This window comes from Panicum hallii, chromosome 9 (genome assembly GCF_002211085.1).
Source record: "Panicum hallii strain FIL2 chromosome 9, PHallii_v3.1, whole genome shotgun sequence".
In the NCBI taxonomy this organism is placed as follows: Eukaryota; Viridiplantae; Streptophyta; class Magnoliopsida; order Poales; family Poaceae; genus Panicum; species Panicum hallii.
The window spans coordinates 67875421-67894807 of NC_038050.1; the positions used below are offsets into that span (position 1 = coordinate 67875421).

Below are 19387 nucleotides of genomic sequence, written 5' to 3' on the forward strand. Positions count from 1 at the left end.
CCGTTTTAGCAAAGCTTATCGACAGTGCAAATACGACTAGAACTGTGATGATCCATTAACTATAGCGATATAATGATCAATTGACCGTCAATCCTATAACTTTTGCTTTGCAGATGTATACATGATTTGTGACCTCTGTTGCTACAAACAGGCATAAAAACGGTGACAAAAACCCGTTTTCTCTAGTCCATCCTTTTGGGTAGATTCTTCTTGTCACGCAAATAACAGTAAGAGCATGGTTCCTTTTCTGGATGTACTTTTCGTTTGAGTGGTTTAGAAGAACCGACAAGTTAGAACAGACACTACTCATGAAAAGCAGCTCCACAGTTTACACGAAATTCTTAAGGCCGCGAAAAGTGGGCTTTCGTTCACCATTACCGTCAATTCAGGTTCAGGATAAGTCATAAGTGGCCATCCGAGATCCAACTGTGCCTGCTGTTTTTTAGCTTCATCCAGCACGACACAAGGTCTGGGCTTGCATTGTATTCTTTCAGTTGCAGGACATTCCTTCTGAAGAGACGCTACTCCCAAAGGCCAGAGGCACAGCTCTCAATGAACAAATGCCAAATTCATACGGCACGTTGTAGATCGTAATGTAAAACTTTGACTCGTAGTTTCCATCGGACTTAAGTTACCCGGGCAATGCAGAATCCTGAAGCCGGTATAAAAAAAACACTGATTATCACTTGGGTCAGGTGAAGTGGTCAGATCCGCTATTTGTGCTCCCTGAAAAAAAGAAAGTTAGAGCATCTCAGATTACTCGTCTCTCACATCCTTATATATTTTTTCTCTCCATTATTAATACTATTTTTTATATTTTTGGTAGTAAGTACTATAGCAGATTACTCAATGGATAGGGTGGAGAGAGCAATCTTCTATATTTGAGCAAAAGGAAGGTGTATTTTAGCGATTACAAAATTTTTATTGGTATTGACGATGAAATTGGTAATCTACTGGAGATGCTCCTGTAACCGTCTCCCAAGTTGAGATGATGTTGTAACCGTCTCCCAAGTTGAGATGATGACATGCAAAACTGCACAAGAGGCCTAAAAAAATAGAGAGATAAATGACGGGCAGTATCTTTTTAAACTGCTTGTATAGATTATTCAGGGAAAACCACACTTATCTCTAAATTTAAATGATACACGCCCTGCCCTGCTTCCGTACTCCCTCCACCTCCATCCTCCAACCGCAGCCAGCTTCGCTGTATAAATACCCCTCGCGTCTCCCGTCTTCGGACTCATCCCCTGTGCTACACATCTCATCTCATCTTCTTCTTTGCCTACCAAGCTCTCTCGCGTTCTTGATTTTGCTTGTGAGCGATGGCCAGCCTCACCGATCTCGTTAACCTCAACCTCAGCGACTGCACCGACAAGATCATCGCCGAGTACATCTGGTTGGCCTCCCTCTGCTCTTGCACTGCTAGTGATCTGAATTGTCTCAAGCTTGTGTTTGTATTGTATTGTATTCGATTTGTTCCGTCTTCGCTAGTTGCATTCAGTGTCTATGATAACCCACAACCTGAAATTTCACCGTTTGGCTACAAACGCAGCATGTCCTGAATCTACTCTACTACCGATCGCTCTACTTTTACTGTCTAAGTCTGAATATCTATCTGATGCCATCTCTTCTGTGCAGGGTTGGAGGGTCCGGCATAGACCTCAGGAGCAAAGCAAGGGTGCGTAGTTTCTGTTCACGCCATGACTTTCTGAATCATGACCTATACCAGCTCTTGTAGTTGGCTGTAACTGAACCATGTCCATATTGCCATGATATATTTCTCACCGTTGTGTTTTGGAGCAGACGGTGAAAGGCCCAATCACCAGTGTGAGCCAGCTCCCAAAATGGAACTACGATGGCTCCAGCACCGGGCAGGCTCCCGGAGAGGACAGCGAAGTCATCCTCTAGTATGATCCTCATCTCCTTGCTGCCTCTGCAGCTCTGCTCATGTTTTTTAGTTTACTTGCATAGCACCTTTGTTCTTTTGTTGCTTATGCGGTTGCGCCTTTTTATTTCACTCTGAAGCCCTCAAGCCATTTTCAAGGACCCGTTCAGGAGGGGTGACCACATCCTTGTAAGCCTTCGCTTCTCTTCTTGTTTTACGTTTCGCTTAGAAGTCATAGACACGGCCAGAAGTAAAAAAGGAGGAAGGAAAAAGGGGACCAAAAGGTCATTCTCAAACAATTATTCTGTTTTTTCCTAAAAAATGCTCTGGTACTAACCTTGTATTTCTTTTAAAAAAGGAAGTAAGATAAAAAAGAACTGTATTTTAGGTTGAAACACGTGAGTAAAAGTGTTTCGTTTTTTGACAAGCAAGCTATGTGGTTGGTTTGTTATGTTCTTATTCAAACTACTCTATATAGGTGATGTGCGATTGCTACACGCCACAAGGCGAGCCAATCCCCACTAACAAGAGATACAATGCTGCCAAGATCTTCAGCCACCCGGATGTTGCAGCTGAGGTGCCATGGTATGAACACTGGCCGAATCTAAGTCAATATTTTTCAACCTAGAAATATCAGTATTTTGTTCTACTGTATCAGATGAAAGGGTAAAAGTACAACTAATATAATATGATAAAATATGCAATAACCAACAAAGTAAATTGTTTATTATTGTAGCATACAGCAGCTTAGAACATTTTGTTGATATGAATAGCAAGGATGAAAAAGAAAAGTTTTCAAGGACCACTGTATTTGGAACTTTCTTTCTATCTAGTACCTTTCTGTCATATCTTGTTTCTCATCACTCATCAGGACATATCTCTGAATTCAAACAGGTACGGTATTGAGCAGGAGTACACTCTCCTTCAGAAGGATGTGAGCTGGCCCATTGGCTGGCCTGTTGGTGGATACCCTGGTCCCCAGGCAAGAAAACTTCTTTTCAAAATTATCACTTCATCAGCTTTTGAATTCTGCAAGTTATATAAAACAAGCTATTGGATGTAAGCTAGCACAAGATTTTTTAATTAACCCTTGACCTAGTTAACATAGTGAAGCTTTTAATACTGTAATAGTATACTGAATCTATACTTGGGCTTCTGAATTCTGATGATCAATTCAACCCAAAAGAAACAGGCTTTGCAAGCTTCTCAACTCTTCAGTGCATTTCCTTTTTAAAACAGGGACCATACTACTGCGCTGCCGGTGCCGATAAGGCCTTTGGGCGCGACGTCGTCGACGCCCACTACAAGGCCTGCATCTACGCCGGCATCAACATCAGCGGCATCAACGGCGAAGTCATGCCCGGCCAGGTACAACAACCAACAACCCTGCAAGTTGCAGGCCGTCACTCTGACCAAGCCCAGCATGGCACATGAATATCTATCAAATCCTATGCGATGGATGCGTAGTGATTCTGAGCCGGATGGTTCCGTGTCTGTCTAACAGTGGGAGTTCCAAGTTGGCCCGTCCGTTGGGATCTCTGCCGGCGACGAGATATGGGTTGCCCGCTACATCCTCGAGGTCCATTCTGCTCCCGTCCAGATTGATGACTCCTTTGCGCCTTTGGGTTACTGTTACGTTGGAATTAACAGTGTCTTTTGTTGACTGATTGCTTCCAGAGGATCACCGAGATGGCCGGAGTTGTGCTGTCCCTCGACCCGAAGCCAATCAAGGTTTATTTACAGAAAAGTTCTTTTTTTAACTGTTTCAGATTCTGACAAGAAGCTGGTTGCTGACAAATGGTTCGCCTTGTGCTTGCTTGTTGTGTTGGCAGGGTGACTGGAACGGCGCCGGCGCCCACACCAACTACAGCACCAAGTCGATGAGGGAGCCCGGGGGCTACGAGGTGATCAAGAAGGCGATCGAGAAGCTGGGGAAGAGGCACACGGAGCACATCGCCGCGTACGGCGAGGGCAACGAGCGCCGCCTCACGGGCCGCCACGAGACCGCCGACATCAACACCTTCAAATGGGTACGCATATTCGACGAGCAGGGGTGATTCTTGCTTGTGTCTGGGCGCGCGATCGATCTGCGTCGTCCACAAATTAAAGCGTTCCTGCTGCTCACCCCGCTGCGTCTCTGTGCAGGGCGTGGCGAACCGCGGCGCGTCCATCCGCGTGGGGCGCGACACGGAGAAGGAGGGCAAGGGCTACTTCGAGGACCGCAGGCCGGCTTCCAACATGGACCCCTACGTCGTCACCGGCATGATCGCCGAGACCACCATCCTGTGGAAGGGGAACTGAAGATGATCGGTCGAGCCGCCGCGCCCAACGCGATCACATCCGACGTTGGTGTCTGTTGGATTTTTGGATTTCGATTTCCCGTCGGCAAGGCCAGGCCTCTGATGGATTTTTAATTACTTCGCTTCCCTGTGACCCTGTACTCTGAAAGTCCGAATAATGGCTGCACTGAATTTGCTTTTGCCCTAGGTATATGTTGGATTGGATGTTCTTCCCGTTGATCGGGGTAATGTAATACACCACTTTGAGTTATTTATTTTTGAAAAAAAATATTGTACTTTTTTGTGGAAAGGAGAAGAGCAGGCCATGGAGGCCACTGCCGAAAGAGCTTGATGGGTTGGGATGGCTTTGGTTCGCATGGACAGAGCCAGAATCCTGTGGTGAGGTCGATAGGCAACTTTTCAGAGCTAGCACCATTGTCCATATTCTGGCTGGATGGAAGAGCTCCTAGGGACATCACACCTAACCTGATCATAAGTGGACTCGAGGCCTGTGGAGAATGGATTCGGTTGAAGAGGTGGCGGAGTTTGTCTTCCTTTGGGATTTGGTTAACAACATTCAGCAGAATGATCAGGAAGATACAATCACTTGAGGTGGACTGCTAATGGCTCCTACACGTCCAAATCAGCTTACCTAGCGCAGTTGAATACTTGAATGGCACCTTCAACACATTTGATGGGTTGAGCATTTGCGGAAGGGAAGCAGAAGGTAAACTTATGGTCAGGCATTGGCCTTGCAATTCACAATGCGCCTTCTCCAGGGAAGTGTGGCAGTTGGTCAGAAATTGTCGTTCTCGTCGCGATTGCGGTCGGTCTCCACTCGTCCCATGTTACGCCAGGATACGATGCGAATTATTTGGGCGGAGGGGTGGATGTGAAGAGCTCTGATGATTGGACCTAAAACCGTCAACGTCCTGCCCTTCTTCGTTTCAAGGAAGAAAAAAAACGCTCCTGCCCTTCACGGTCACGGGCTGGTACCAACATATCTGCTGTCCCGTCTTTCTCCTTGCGACCACTTAGGCACCGAGAGCATATTCCCATTAATCTCCAGCCCTTCCTTTTACCTATGGTTGATGGGTAGGCACGCCTGTACCGTACCGGTGCCGGAGACAATGCAGGAGGCTACCGACTATGCGTGCAGCTTTCACCTTTGCATGAAAGGAAAAATGGAGGCCTTCCTGATCTGGGACAAATCAAGGTACCAACGACGTGCAGGGCAGCCAGCAATAAGGTGCGCTGACATTTGTGGTTTATCCTGCCCCCTGCCTTTTTTTTCCCCCAGTTTGCCACCGATCACCATCTACCAGTCCGCATTTGCAGCGTACTATTATGCTACAGTGTCGGTCAAACGAAGAGCCCGCTCAGCCGAGCAGCCCCACGGGGCGCGAAATGGCCCATCCGAGAAGGCGAGGATTCCGCGGAGAAGTCTGAATAATGGTCGTGCGAGTTATGGGCTGGCCCGGCTCATGTGGCGTTATCTACCCCCAACGGCCCAGGAAGCCTCCCGACCCGGACGGTTAAATGAAGTAGGGCGTGGACGGTAGATGAAATACCGTCCACCCCGACCTGGCTGCCGCCCGCCGCTCTGTCGCCGGTCGCCTCCGCGCTCTCCCGGTGGTCACCGGAGGCAACGCCGCCGTGTGGAAGGCGCACCGTGCGTTCACCTTCGCGTCCGTCTCCGTGCCCTCAGGAACTACCTTGGCGTCGCCAGCCTCGCCTCTCCGGCCCGCGCAGCTCTTCGCAGCCACATCTTCTCCGCGCGTGCGAGCGCGGCGGCGCTGGCACTCGCCCGGGGAGGGTCCTTGACGCCCGTATCGCCGTCGAGATCATACAGGTCGCAGAATGTCACGAGAAGATCGAGGAAATTAAACCGGCCACTCGCGGACGGGGATCGATCGCGTCAACTAAGAGTGATGGAATCGAACCTCCGCCATTTCGCTGTCCGGATGGCACCGCCACGGCGAAGCGCGCTATCATTACCTTTGTGCTCATGGCTGCCTGTGGTTGCAGGGAAGACGACTCAATGGATCAACCGACGGTGAGGTCGGCGCCGTAGTCCTAGAAGGCACTGTTCCGTACGTCGTGCTGCTCTAATCTCGGTGGTAGCCTGGTAGGCCGGACGGCGGCGGCTGCTGCTGGCTTCGAACGTCGTGCTGATCTCATCTCGGTGGTCGCGACGGCGGCGGCCGCTGGCCTTCGAACTGGCGTCAGCCGCCGGCGACGATCACCGGAGGCCGGAGTCCACCTGACCACCTGGGCCCGGATGCTCTCAGCTCTTCGTCGTGTTGGCTGTGGGCCGCAGGAAAGAGCAGGCTCCTGTAACTGGGCTTCCTCGAGGCCCAGAAACCGCTCCCACACATATGAAGCCGCCAGGCTGCATCGTGGCCGCTCTGTACGGATCCAACGGTTCAGATGACCTCGGGCCCGGACGGTAAATGAAATACCGTCCGGGGTGGATACTGACCAGTCAGACCAGCACCGCCGCCGCGCTCGGCGTCCTCAGCTGCGGGCCGGCGGCCCCCGCACAGCGACGACGTAATTTCCGTCCCTAATCCCTATCCACCCGGCGTTGCGCTCCGCGGCAAGGCCGCCAGGTTGCCAGTGTCCTCGCTGTCTGCTACCCTATCGCGGCCGGCCACTGTGTCGCCCGGGCACCAGCGCATCGGCTTCGAGGCTCGCCGGTGCTCAGCCCATGACTCGCGCAGCTCCCGCGCATGTCATCGCCGGGCTTCCTGTAACTAGTGCTGCCTGCGGCATTGTCTGCTTGACTTGCGGTCTCGACGGGGGGATGAGCATAGCCTTGAGCAGCACTCGGCCAGTCAGCACCACAACCTGCACCCGGTTTAACATCCCTTGTTCCTATAGCAGAATTGACAACAAGAGTTTGAGTAGATCCTGGGATCTTGCAGATGTCTGGGTCAAATAGATCCCCTTATTTTGAAGTACCCAGCAGGCTACAACTAATCCAGGAGTAAATAAAAAGCGGCAGTAGATGAAACTTCCCCTTCGCTTCCTCCTGCTCCTGCTCTGCTTGGCTGCTGTTTTCCTGAAGGCTTAACCTGGCGCAGAGGCTTTGGAAGTCGTAGCAGCAGCTCGTCAGTCCCGTCTCGGCTTCACGGTCACGGGGAGCCCGCCCGCCATCCGCAGCGTCAGCGACGGTACCTGCCGGGGGCGGTACGCGCCGTCGACGGCCACGTCGAGCTCCTCCAGCACGCCCGCCACGATGGACTTCATCTGGATGTAGGCCATCTCCTTGCCCAGGCACAGCCTCGGCCCCGCGTGGAACGCCACGAACCGGAACGGGCTCTCGGGCCGGAACGTCCCGTCGGCGTGGTTCAGCCACCGCTCTGGCCTGTACTCCCGCGCGTCCTCGCCCCAGACCGACTCCATCCGCCCCATCGCGTACAGGTTGTACCCCACGAACCACCCGGCCTGCACGGCCGTGCCGTCGGGCAGGACGTCGTCCGCCAGCACGTGCAGCGAGTTCGCAGGCACCGGAGGGTACAGCCGCATCGACTCCGTGATCGCCGCGTGCACGTAGTGCATCTCCCGCAGCTCGTCCAGGTCGAACCCCACGGTGCCATGGAGGTCGCCCTGCGAACGGCGGGCGCGCACCCCGGCGATCTCGTCGCGGATGTGGCGCTGCACGTCCGGCCGCGAGGAGAGCAGCCAGAAGAACCAGGTGAGGGCCGAGGACGTGGTCTCCCGCCCCGCGAGGAGGAAGCTGGTCACGACGTCGCGGAGGGGGCCCTTGGCCTCGGAGTAGGTCTCGTCCTGGCTCGCCATGAACCGCGACAGGAGGTCGTGCTTCTCGAAGCCGTCCCTCAGCATCTCCTCCCGGCGCGACTGGATTATGCGGTCGGCGAAGTCGTGCACCATGACGACGGACTCGCGCAGCCGGCGCTCGGACCCCACGTTCAGCGCCCTCTTGATCTTCCAGAACCCCGGGATGGCGTAGCGGAACCGGCCCGCGCTGAGATTCGCAGCGTCGCGGAACGCGTCGGCGAAGCTGCCGTCGGCGGCCGTGCCGCCATCGCCGTCGACCGGGAGCTGGCGCGAGTCGTGGTCGAAGGCGACGCGGCAGATGTTGTCGAACGCGAACCGCTCCAGCACGTCCTGGAGGTCGAGGCCGGCGCCCGACGCCGCGGCGCGGCGCAGCAGCGGGAGGAGGCGGCCGTGCAGCTCGTCGTGCACGCAGCGCGCCACGAAGGCGCGGAGCGAGCGCGTGTTGAACTCGTAGCTGGCCACCTTCCGCTGCGCGCGCCAGGCCTCGCCGTCGGCGTTGAAGATGCCCCGCCCCAGGAAGTCGTGCATCATGGACACGACCCGGGGGCCCTTGGGGTAGTTGTCGAAGGTGGCGCGGAGGAAGTGCTCCACGTTCGCCGGGTTCGCGGTGATGGCGCCCCGCAGGCCGCCTGGCCGGTGCAGCACGAACGTGCACGTGGGCTGGCGCGCGAGGGCCTCGGTCATCCAGTCCAGCACGCGGTGCCGGTTCGCCATCAGCTGCGGCATGTGGCCGATCAGCGGGTACGGCTCCAGCCCCGGCGGGTAAGTGTGCGCCGTTGCCTGCCGAGCCTTCTTGCCCAACCTTCTTCGGGCACTCCATGTACGAAGTACCCAGACAGCAGTGACGACTAGCATTAACAACTCCACCAACCAGAAAGCAGCCATGGAGCTCAGCTGGACTCCTACCACGTCAGGTGATTAGCGAGAAGTGGTGCTCCCGACGGAACCCTGCGGCAAAAAAGGGCAAGACGCTGTTTTGTTAGACCAAGCGTGTTGGTGTAGCGGGTAACAAATAACTAGCGTGTAGATCCTTTAAACAGCTCCTAAAAAATAGAGGAACCTTCCATTTAGCATTTAGAGAGTTTGATTTAGGGGCTATTGCTGAGTTGTTTTATCCCCATGTGGTATTAGAAAATTGCCAAAAAAAAGTTATATATATCTGTGGTTGTGTATCATGACTTTCTACCATCTTAAAAATATTTGAATTATATGAATAAATGCACAAGCATCTAGATCTGCAAATTAATAGTTCAGAAACCTTGATGATGCCTCAAACGAGTTTGATGGGCGCCAATGCATTTTACTTAATTTAGATCTTTAGAACATAAAATAAGGTAATAAAAGCTTAAAATTAAAAATTAGACTTTAATTAATAAGACAGTGTGTTAGTATTATCCAATTACCATGACCAAATACTTCCCGCTATATTAGAACACTATAACAGCCTAAAAGCGCTATAACGACCGCTAAGTTCTCATGCACTACCTTCTAAATGCTAACGCTATTGTGGCCACTACGAATGCTATAAGGTGGACATGTTGACACCGATATGTAAATAAAACCAAGAATCTAGGTTCGTCCAATCCGATGATTAAAATGCACTACCTTCGATTTAATCCGAGATTAAAAAATGCAAATAGGAAAAATGAGTATATTAGGGTACTATATTAGGGGGTGTTTGGTTCCGGAGGACTAAACTTTAGCCTTGTCACATCAAATACAATTTTATCATTTAAAAATATTAAATAAAATTTAATTGCAGAACCTTTAGGCTAATTCGCGAGACGAATCTAATGACGTATATTAATCCATAATTAGCGAATGATTACTGTAGCATATCAAATTATAGATTAATTAGCCTCATTAAATTCATCTCGCGCATTAGCACCCATATGTGCAAAAAGTTTTATAAATAATTTATATTTAATACTTCTAAATAGCAATATTATCTTTGATGCGATAAGGCTAAACTTTAGCTTTCCGGAATCAAACGGGGCCATCTCACATGTGCCCATGTGCATTTTTGTCAGCCCGGGTGCTGGGTAAGAATCAAGCTACTGAATCCACAAATCCCTTGGCTGAATGAACGGCCATGGATTCTGGCAATCACACGGGAAAAAAGGATTATTAGAAATGAAATGAACCTAGAGCTGCGTCGTTGCACGAACACCGCTAATCGTTAAGAAAAACTTGACCAAGAGATTCAGCCTCTGAGCAAGCTCAGGAGCCGATACAATCCAAGAACAATAGACCCGTGATCTGTCTTGCATAGGAGAGAGAGTGCCGTTTTCTGCGAGGAAGAGGCCGGAGGCAAAGGTGCTGAACTTTTCAAAATTTTGACTGTGGCACTCGGTCGTCGCACCCATCTTGGTTGTGAGAGGAGCCAGATCAGCGCGGAGCAAATTTTGCAAATACTAACATTTTCTGTTTGTAGACTAAGATTGCAAACTTTGCTACCTTCTCTTCTTGCTCCTACCCTTAGATCAGGAGGCCGCATTAACACGCTCAATGTTGACGTGACAGCCATGTCCGTCCCGACGGAGAGTAGTCAATTGCGCAACACGGAGGTGCTGGCTTATGCACCGGTGATCTACAGGAGCTTGCAAAGTCGGAACGGATGCGTCAGCTCTCCGCTGCAGTTGCACACCGCCGGGAATCTCTAGCGGATCGTGCGGGATGGGGAGCATGCATGCGACTGTGCGAGCATCTACGCGGCACGGGGATGCGGAATGGGGCGTGCATGGCCGAGCTAACCTGCGGGGGATAGCTAGGACTATACTACTTGATTACTTGGCTGTGGCTAGCTAGCGGCTGGGGAGGAACATGGACATGCTCGGATGCATGCATGGATGCTGCGGTGCTCACCGGCGAGTGGCTGCAGCGGTGGCGAGTAGCGACTGCGGTAATTCTTCTACCTAGGCTCCGGTCAACTCCGAGGTAGCTGTGCGAAGCCGGCGTGGTGGCCGGTTCAACTAGAGGCTGTCAGCGAAAGTCAATTGTTAGCGAGACCACGGGGAGGCAAAAAAGCTTACCGAAGCGCTGAGGAAGGGCGGACGGGAGCCAGGCCGGCCGTCGGCCGACGACCGCTTCCTACTGCCCGATCGGTGACCTGCCTGGTGTCTTCTGGCGGCGGCGCTCTCGGGAGAAGTCGGAAGAGGAGGAGTTCTCAGGTGGGAGGTTTGGCAAGGAGTAAAACGAAGGGGAGAGCGAGGTGCATTCATTTTGTCAGCGTGATCCGCTCGTCGATTGGGCGAGTGCGGGATCCCGATTCCCGAGCAGCTGACCGGCGGCGCGGGCGGCTATAGCCGCCTATATTAAAGTATTAAAAAGCAATAAACATGGTCTCAGTCTCAGAGCATTGATTATGCAGACCGAGCGGGGAATTCCGAATTCCACAGGGATCACGTCAGCCAGCTGACGTTGGATTTGTACGGACAATATCCAACAATGTGATGGATTCGTTTGTGGGAATGGTACCTCATTGTTAAATGACTTGAAATGTCTTGTCAGGTTTCCCTTGAAATGCTGAGCTTTGCTAATTACTAAGGAGATGCTGATAGCAAAATTGTTCGAGAAATTTGGGCTAGACTCCTTGACCAGGCACTTACACGAGGTGGTGTTGCAGAAGCATGTTCTGTGGTGAAAAGAGTAGTCTCGAAACTTGATCCCGCAGATGGAGCTTGTTTACCTTTGGGTATAATATGCCTCCACCTTGAGAAGGCTGCATTGGTAATGTGTATTTTGTGTTCTTTATATACCTGCATGCTTGAGACCGACTCTGCGGGCATTCCACTGTGGTACTCACATTATCCTGCTCTTCTGTACAAGATAGATTAAGTTCAGGACAAGAATTAGTTGGTGATGATGATGATGTATTGATGCTGCAAGAGCTCATCTTGGTGCCTGTAAAGGTTTTCCTGAACCAGTGCATGCTGCGTATGATTAACTATTATCAAATGGCGCAATCATGCCTTCACTAAATCTAAAGCTGCGCCCTTTGAGATCAGTTCTTGCGACCCTTCGTGAGTGGGGGGATGTCTGTCATCGCACATAGACTAGGCACCACAAAGTCCTGGGGCTTCATTCTTTTCTGATGGAACATTTTCGCTGAACCAACAAAACAAGAACTGCATATCAAGGTGCTCGAGATAAAGTAATTTGTTTGGCGAACAGGTAAGTTTATACTCCTTCCGTCTCGAAAATAAGGTCGTCGAAGGGCTCGCGATTTGTCCCTCAAAAGAAGTCGCCGAAGGCTCCGTGTGGGGTCACGAAAAAATCTCACAGACTCCCACCGACGAATGCGTTTTTCTCTCTTTCTTCTCTCCGGCTTCGCCTTCCAGATCGGCGCCCGCCAGCTTCCTTCGTTCGCTCCGCCTCCCCTCCGCCAACCAAATCCGGCTCGAGCTCCTGCATCCAGATCGGGCTCTTGTCCCCGTCCCGCCGGTATCCAGGTCGGGCGTGCGTCCCCGTCCCGCCTGCATCCAGATCGGCGAAGAAGACGATGGTTGGTAACAGCCGTCCGGTCGGAGGCGTTGACGAGACGATGGGAGCGGCGAGCGGTTGGCGCACCACGAAGAACCATCTCCGTCGGGCTCCTGTACAAAAGGATGTGGGCAGCGGCATCCCCAATCACCATCCCCGACGGGCTCCTCTACAAATCGATGCGGAGAGTGGCACCTTCAAGCGCCATCCCCATCGGGGTCCTTTACAAATCAATGTGGGGAGTGGCACCCCCAAGCACCATCCCCATCGGGGTCCTCTGCAAATCGAAACCCGCAGCTGTCGTCTCCAAATCGATGGCAAGGCCGAGGACAAGATAGATGGGAACGGACGGCGCACCCCCGGTTCCCGTGCCCGTGGATCCTCTGGTGGCAACGTCGCTAAGGAGAAAGACAAGCAGGTAGCATTATCTTTGCCTAATTCGGATTTATAAAGATTAGTCCAGATGAAAACCTTGTTGTTCATTTTTTACTGTTTCGAATGTGTAGGTAGCATTATCTTTGGATTATCTTTGCACTATTACTCCACATGAAAGCAGGTAGCATTATCTTTGCATTATCTTTGCTGCAGAAGGTGTCACCTTCTGATGCCGAAACTGAGGATGAGAATGTGGTGGACTTGCTGCAGAAGGTGTCACCTTCCGATGCCGAAACTGAGGATGAGAGTGCGGTGGACTTGCTGCAGAAGTTGATGCAGAAGGCGTCACCTTCTGATGCCCAGACTAAGGAAGAAAATCACCTTGATTTGGAATATTGTATGGCTTTGTTTCAGCGTAGTATGCATGGGCTACATAGCCAGTATACAGGAGCTAGAGCATCACGTACATAAGCTAGACAACATAGTTAAACAAAAGATGCTCTCTGAACATTGTACTGAAACTAAACCTGCTCCCTAAGCATATCATGGTTTAACAAAAGCTGCTCCCTATACATCATAGTCCAACAGTAGCTTCTCCCTAAACATCATAGTTTAACAAAAGCTGCAGGTCCCTATACAAAAGCTGCTCCCTATACAATAGCTGCTCCTTAAACCCTAACCTACAGCCAAGTACTGAAGAACAAGCTCATATAGTTGTTGATCACACTCAAGCCTATCCGGAAGGATACCTAGAGCTTGCAGCCTCTCTTTGTTCATATGAGGTATCTTATATCTATTTCCTCCACCTGCTTTCATCACTTCAATCAAGCAGCTCTGCAGAGTCAGGTACACCCTATTCAGAAGTGTAATATCATATTCTTGGAATTCCTTGATAACGTTGTCAATTAATTCATCCAGGTTCCTAGAGACCCTGTTGAATGTAAGGGACTGCAGAGAAGCGAAGAAGCCTAAATCAAGACAGTTCATATCAGGTGAGTTTGGAGGTTGATTCATGAGTCGTATTTTTAATCCTGTTTCAGCAGCTGCCATAGTAAAAACTGGATCATTATGACGGACGTGTGTCCTTGCATTGTCTTGTTGGATCCATATAGTTTTATGTGCTTCTGATGTAGGCCAAACTCGTTTGATCGCTGGTAGAACTTTGGCAATTAAATATGATCGTATAGTATTCCTATCAACAGTGATAGACTTAGTCACCAGGGTTCCTTTCGCTCTATTACAGCTATTCCTTTGTGCTGGTTCCTAGTGTATAAAAATAATTGGATAGTTAGCAAATGATGAACAACATTACTTCAAAAGAAATGTGTTGTGATACCTTTCTAATAAAAGGCCAAATGCCTATCTTCCCATTAAAGATTATGTTACCTTCAGCATCCTTTTTAGGTTTTCCAATTGCACCCAAGAACATCAATTTATCAATTGCATTCTTGTTTTGAACTGTCCTATATGGATCTTCCTCTTCTGGTAGCATATAGAAGTTCCTGTTCTTTTTTGTTGCATTGAACCACTTCTCATCTATGTGGATAATATTATCCATCTCAATGAATTTTGGGCTGTGTGGCAAAGTTGCTGGATCTAGCATAGAAATGCACCACCTCAGCCTTTCTTTTTTGTTGTCCTCCTTCAAACTAGGTTTCAGTGCGTTTGAATGCCTCCTCAAAAGGCCACTTTTGAACTGTCTATGTAGCCAGCTTTTGCTTACACCTAGTTCAGCCGCTAGCTTTCGGATAGTGTTCCTCTTGTGCAAGGGAATTGCAGCAATGGTTGACAGATCAAATGACTTTTTTTTTCTGCCACTATATTTAGGTTTCCTCGATGACACATCAACCGGTTCACCACGTTCACGACAACGCTTGGCTCTACGCCAAACACGTTGCACTGTCCAAATGCTAACATTGAACAGATTTGCAACTATAGTTGTAGTGTCCCTTTTTTGTTTGCCATTTGTAATCCTCTCAAGCATTGCTTCATATATTTCTTGCCTTTGGCTACGTGACACATCATTAAGTCTTTTGCGATCACTTGCATTTTCAGGGATTTCGTCATTGTCATCTGAGTCTGTTAATTCTTCTTCATCGAACACAATGTCAACATTGCCATACACCCCATAATCATTCAGGTAATCCTCCAAGCCATTGCATTCGCTATCTAAAGAATGTGGAAGTAAATTAGCTCTACATCTAGAAGTAAAATTAGCTCTATATGCAAGTAATAGCTCTATGTACAATCTCATAATGGAAATCAGGCGGGAAACCATGAATGTAAATCAGCTCTATGTTGTTTAAGTAAAATTAGCTCTATGTGCAAGTAATAGCTCTATGTACAATCTCATAATGGAAATCAGGCTGGAAAACATGAATGTAAATCAGCTCTATGTCATTTAATTAAAATTAGCTCTATGTGCAACTAATAGCTCTATGTACAATCTCATAATGGAAATCAGACTGCAAAACATGAATGTAAATCAGCTCTATGTCGTTTAAGTAAAATTAGCTCTATGTGCAAGTAATAGCTCTATGTACAATCTCATAATGGAAATCAGACTGGAAAACATGAATGTAAATCAAGTCTCTATGTGCAAGTAAATCAGGGATAGTGATTATGGTGAAAAATTGACAGGGATAGTGAAGTCTGATTTATTTTGATGCAAAATGTACCTGCATGCAGATTCTCTTGTTCTTCATCAAGATGAATGTTTAGATCAAAGGGGTAGAACAGATGCTGGGGAGGATCAGCAGGGAGGACTTCATTGAGGTCAGGTAGAACATCTTCAGTTTCTCCTGGTGGTACCTCGTTGAGATCTAGTAAAGTCATTTTTTGATTTGTTGCTTGTGTGCTGTCCAGTGTGTTTCAACGGCTGGAGATGGGGGACTGAGACTGGTTTATATAGGCAAGAGGTGGACGCAGAGCGGAGCAGCTGCAAGTTAAATTTTTTGGCGGGCGTCAAATTCTCTTTGCCGCTTGTCAAATTCTAGTTGCGGCTTGTAATTTTCTGTATGACGTTGTCCTTTTGTTTGAGTAGTTGGCGCCTGTCTAAATGTCCAATGTGGACTTTACCGCCATTTTGATCGGCTAGTGGAGTGGAGACTATTAAATGTCTGACACATTTGCATGTGGGAGTGCTTGTTGTTTGGATTGTTGTGAATTCAATATGGGGCAGCTTCGTATTTTCATCTTTGCCTTGTTTTCTCTCGTGGGAGTTTCGACGACCTTTTTATGGGATGGAGGGAGTATATGAATTGCAGTTACAGTCACATTTTTCTCTTTAAACTGCATTATTTCATATGATTGTACTTATCAGTTGTTTAAACGCTTTAAACTTACCCAGAGACCCTTAAAATAGTTCATTTGCATTATTCCACTGTTTTACTGCTTTTGTTGTGTAAACCATGCTACCACTTCACAGATGTGTTTGACCACTCTCTTGCACTGTATTGCAACAACAGGTATATTACTGAGGTGAGGCGATTAAAGCTTCCACAGAGCCAAACGGAGAACGTCTACCGTGGTTTCCGTGAACTTTAGGAGAAATTACTCTCTCCTTATTAGCCATTTTTCAATTGTATCCTCAGCATTGTAAAGTATGGGTCCTTCATCTGTTGCTGTATCAAGCAGAGAAAGAGCCAGAGGACTCCAGATTCACCTGGGCTTGATCTCTATTGTTCCTGTCTTACACCTGGATGTCTGCAAGAACCCCAAGGCTGCACTGACCATCAATCAGGGTTTATACATCAGCAGCCTTCTTTTATTTGATTTCGAGTCAGTGCAAGTTAAGCAGCTGCTGTGTGTTAAGTTGTTTCAGCGCTCAGTTGCTAATTCTGTGGGCATATGCTGCTCCTCTGGTTTTACATGAAGTGGGGAAACAGCTAGAAAACTCAGGCTGGCTTTACCCTTTTCCTGGAAAGGAGATCGTTGTATCAGAAATGCCGAATTTTAATGTCCTTTTTGTTCCATGGGTTTGATTTTTGTTTTACCTTTTTCCTGTTTGATGTTCTGATAGACAGGAATTTCACAGATTGCTATCGATTTTGGTCAGTTATACGACATGTCAATTACGACATGGATGCACACAACAATGGTTTCAAGCAATTAGCCGATGTCTGGGCGGAACTACATTCTGCGACGGCACATAAATAGAAAGGCGTTTTCGGTTTGCCGATCATGGGCATAGCCAATAACCAACCCAGTCACCGCTGTGCGCTCGAGTCTTTCTGATGCTGCTCTTCGGCTATTCTTCTGTCATTTCATTGACGCAGCGTCAGGGACCCAAGCCATTCACCCGCCTTGCTCGTGGACGCCACTGCTTGCAACCAAGAACAACTCAATAGCTTCGTACCCAGGCCATCCATGGCGAATTGACGAGGGTAAGCAGTGCCCACTGCTCAGCGGATGGCACCAAGTCAGGCCGCATGCTAGAAGATGAGAAATCTGATTAAGTTATTGCTATTGCTAGAAGCAAGGATCTGTATGGCGTGGACTGAGCTGATCGATGGAAGCAGTAGCAGTTTCAAATCACTCGGAGTACCGCCGCCGACGAAGATGCGGAAATACGAGGAGGACGTCTGAACGTCAGGCCTTGCCCCCTTGCCGGCCAAACTCACGAATATGCGCTGCCGGCCACCCCCTGCTACCATCATCCGCCGCAGAGCATCCCTGCCAAACCCAGGCCCCAGCAAATCGCCGCTTCGTCGCCGGATCGAGGAAGGGGATAATGGAGGGGGAATGCGGGGGAGAACCTGAGGAGAAGTGCAGGTCCGTTCGCCATGCCGAGACGGCGTCGCCATCGCCGGACGGGAAGGATCCATGGGGTTGCGAAACTGGGGATTTTCTGAAAAACTGTATAGGGTGTTATGTGTAAATCGCGATCCAAATATTTACACAAAACCCCCTAAATCGGATCTATGTAAATATTCGTGTTTTGCAAATGTGCCTGCCCCCCTGCGCTGCTGCTCGCTACCCCGCCGTCGCCATGTCCGCCACCGCTGCCCAAGCCCTCAAGTTGTTAGAGATATATTTAGAGATAAGTTAAAGATAGATTTGTACACGAGACATACATAGGTTGGTTCGGTTGTGACTCTCATAGATAGGATAGTTAAATATAGAGTCCTTGTAATTTCCAACACGAGAGTCTACCTTAACCACCTATATCTGTAACATTGCTTCTATATATAAACATGCAACCTATGATTAGCCGAGATAGGCAATCATAGTTAACTTCATTATCTTTTATGGTATCAGAGCCTCCTCTTCCTAATACATCCATCAAGCACATCTACGACAAAACTCGCCATGAGGGAAAGGCCACGACGAAGGAAATCTTCACGACGCACAGATGGCGTCCTCCTCCTCGTCGCATCCCTTCTCGCACTTTGGACACCGGGTGTCGAACAAACTTACGCGGGACAATTTCATCTTGTGGAAAGCACAGTTCCTGCCGGCCGTTCGTGGTGCCAAGGTGCTCGGCATCTTGGACGGAACTATTCCTGAACCGCGACCAGTAATAGAAGCTGATGTCGACGGCAAGAAGAAGCAAATCCCCAACCCAGAGCATGACTCATGGGTGGAAAAAGATCAACAACTACTCAGTTACCTGGTGAACTCGGTCTCCAAGGAGGTCCTCGCTGGGATTGCGACTGCAACGACTTCTGCTGAAGCATGGAAGGTGCCAGGGGTCATGTTTGCAGCTCAATCAAGAGCGCGGGTTACAAACCTGCGCATGCAATTGGCCACTGCCAAGAAGGGAAGCCTGACGACGGCGGCCTATTTCAACAAGATGCAGAACATCAAGGATGAACTTGCTTCAGCCGGTGTCACCGTCAATGATGACGAGGTTGTTGCTCATATACTCAATGGTTTAGATTTTGACTATCACCCGTTTGTTTCTTCTATGATAGGCCGATCAGGGGACCTTTCTGTTTCTGAGCTCTACTCGCTTCTAATGGAGTATGATCTCCGACTCGAGATGTATCAAGGAACTGAGCAGCATCAATCCTCGGCAAATGTGGCATGTCGAGGCCGTGGAAACCGTGGACGCTCTGGGGGTCGCCGTAGTGGCGGCAGATCAAATCAAAGGTTTCCAGCATCGAACAACAACAACCAAAACTTCTCCAACAACCAAGGCAGCAACCAGCAAAACAACAGGAAGATGCCGTGTCAAATCTGCAAGAAAACAAACCATGAAGCCAAGCAGTGCTACTTTCGCTATGATGAAGATAAGCAATACCGTGGGCGACCCTCCGAAGCCTATGGTGTGGACACAAATTGGTATGTTGACAGTGGGGCTACAAATCATGTGACTGGTGAATTGGAGAAGCTCACAGTTCGAGATTGTTACAGTGGGCATGATCAAGTCCACACTGCCAACGGCACAGGTATGCAAATTAGCAATGTTGGTCATACAATTGTTCATACCTCTACCAGCAACCTTTTTCTTAACAATATTCTTCATGTTCCCTCTGCAACAAAAAGCCTTGCTTCCGTTCATAAAATAGCTAAAGACAATAACGCCTATCTTGAATTTCACTCAGATTTTTTTGTTATC

General features: G+C 49.1%; 2 protein-coding genes, 1 long non-coding RNA gene and 1 other non-coding gene across 4 annotated transcripts; 3 read left to right on the forward strand and 1 right to left on the reverse strand.

The window, feature by feature from the left end:
• Positions 1-1230: 1230 nt before the first annotated feature.
• On the forward strand, positions 1231-4453 carry LOC112874674 (glutamine synthetase root isozyme 5). Its single transcript, XM_025938140.1, has 11 exons — positions 1231-1396; positions 1639-1678; positions 1804-1907; positions 2026-2074; positions 2364-2470; positions 2780-2867; positions 3125-3253; positions 3390-3464; positions 3563-3616; positions 3718-3915; positions 4031-4453. Exons 1-11 carry the CDS (start codon positions 1323-1325, stop codon positions 4184-4186), a joined length of 1074 nt encoding a protein of 357 aa, XP_025793925.1. The 5' UTR covers positions 1231-1322; the 3' UTR covers positions 4187-4453.
• A 1957-nt stretch (positions 4454-6410) lies between these two features.
• Positions 6411-11131, reverse strand: LOC112874673 (cytochrome P450 94B3-like). Its single transcript, XM_025938139.1, has 2 exons — positions 11001-11131; positions 6411-8916 (listed from the first exon to the last, which is right to left on the reverse strand). Exon 2 carries the CDS (start codon positions 8851-8853, stop codon positions 7279-7281), a length of 1575 nt encoding a protein of 524 aa, XP_025793924.1. The 5' UTR covers positions 8854-8916; positions 11001-11131; the 3' UTR covers positions 6411-7278.
• A 2145-nt stretch (positions 11132-13276) lies between these two features.
• On the forward strand, positions 13277-15891 carry LOC112877237. Its single transcript, XR_003225457.1, has 5 exons — positions 13277-13671; positions 13744-13817; positions 14881-14965; positions 15514-15605; positions 15691-15891. It is a non-coding gene; the product is annotated as an uncharacterized LOC112877237 (long non-coding RNA).
• Positions 15892-18658: 2767 nt separating this feature from the next.
• On the forward strand, positions 18659-18797 carry LOC112878358. Its single transcript, XR_003225691.1, has one exon. It is a non-coding gene; the product is annotated as a small nucleolar RNA Z247 (small nucleolar RNA).
• The last annotated feature ends 590 nt before the right edge of the window (positions 18798-19387 follow it).

Coding starts and splice junctions, on each gene's coding strand:
- LOC112874674 (XM_025938140.1), top strand. CDS start 1,323: ATGGCCAGCCTCACCGATCTCGTTAACCTCAACCTCAGCGACTGCACC. Junction 2,075..2,363: donor GGAGGGGTGACCACATCCTT/GTAAGCCTTCGC, acceptor TACTCTATATAG/GTGATGTGCGATTGCTACAC. Junction 3,465..3,562: donor TTGCCCGCTACATCCTCGAG/GTCCATTCTGCT, acceptor GATTGCTTCCAG/AGGATCACCGAGATGGCCGG.
- LOC112874673 (XM_025938139.1), bottom strand. CDS start 8,853: ATGGCTGCTTTCTGGTTGGTGGAGTTGTTAATGCTAGTCGTCACTGCT.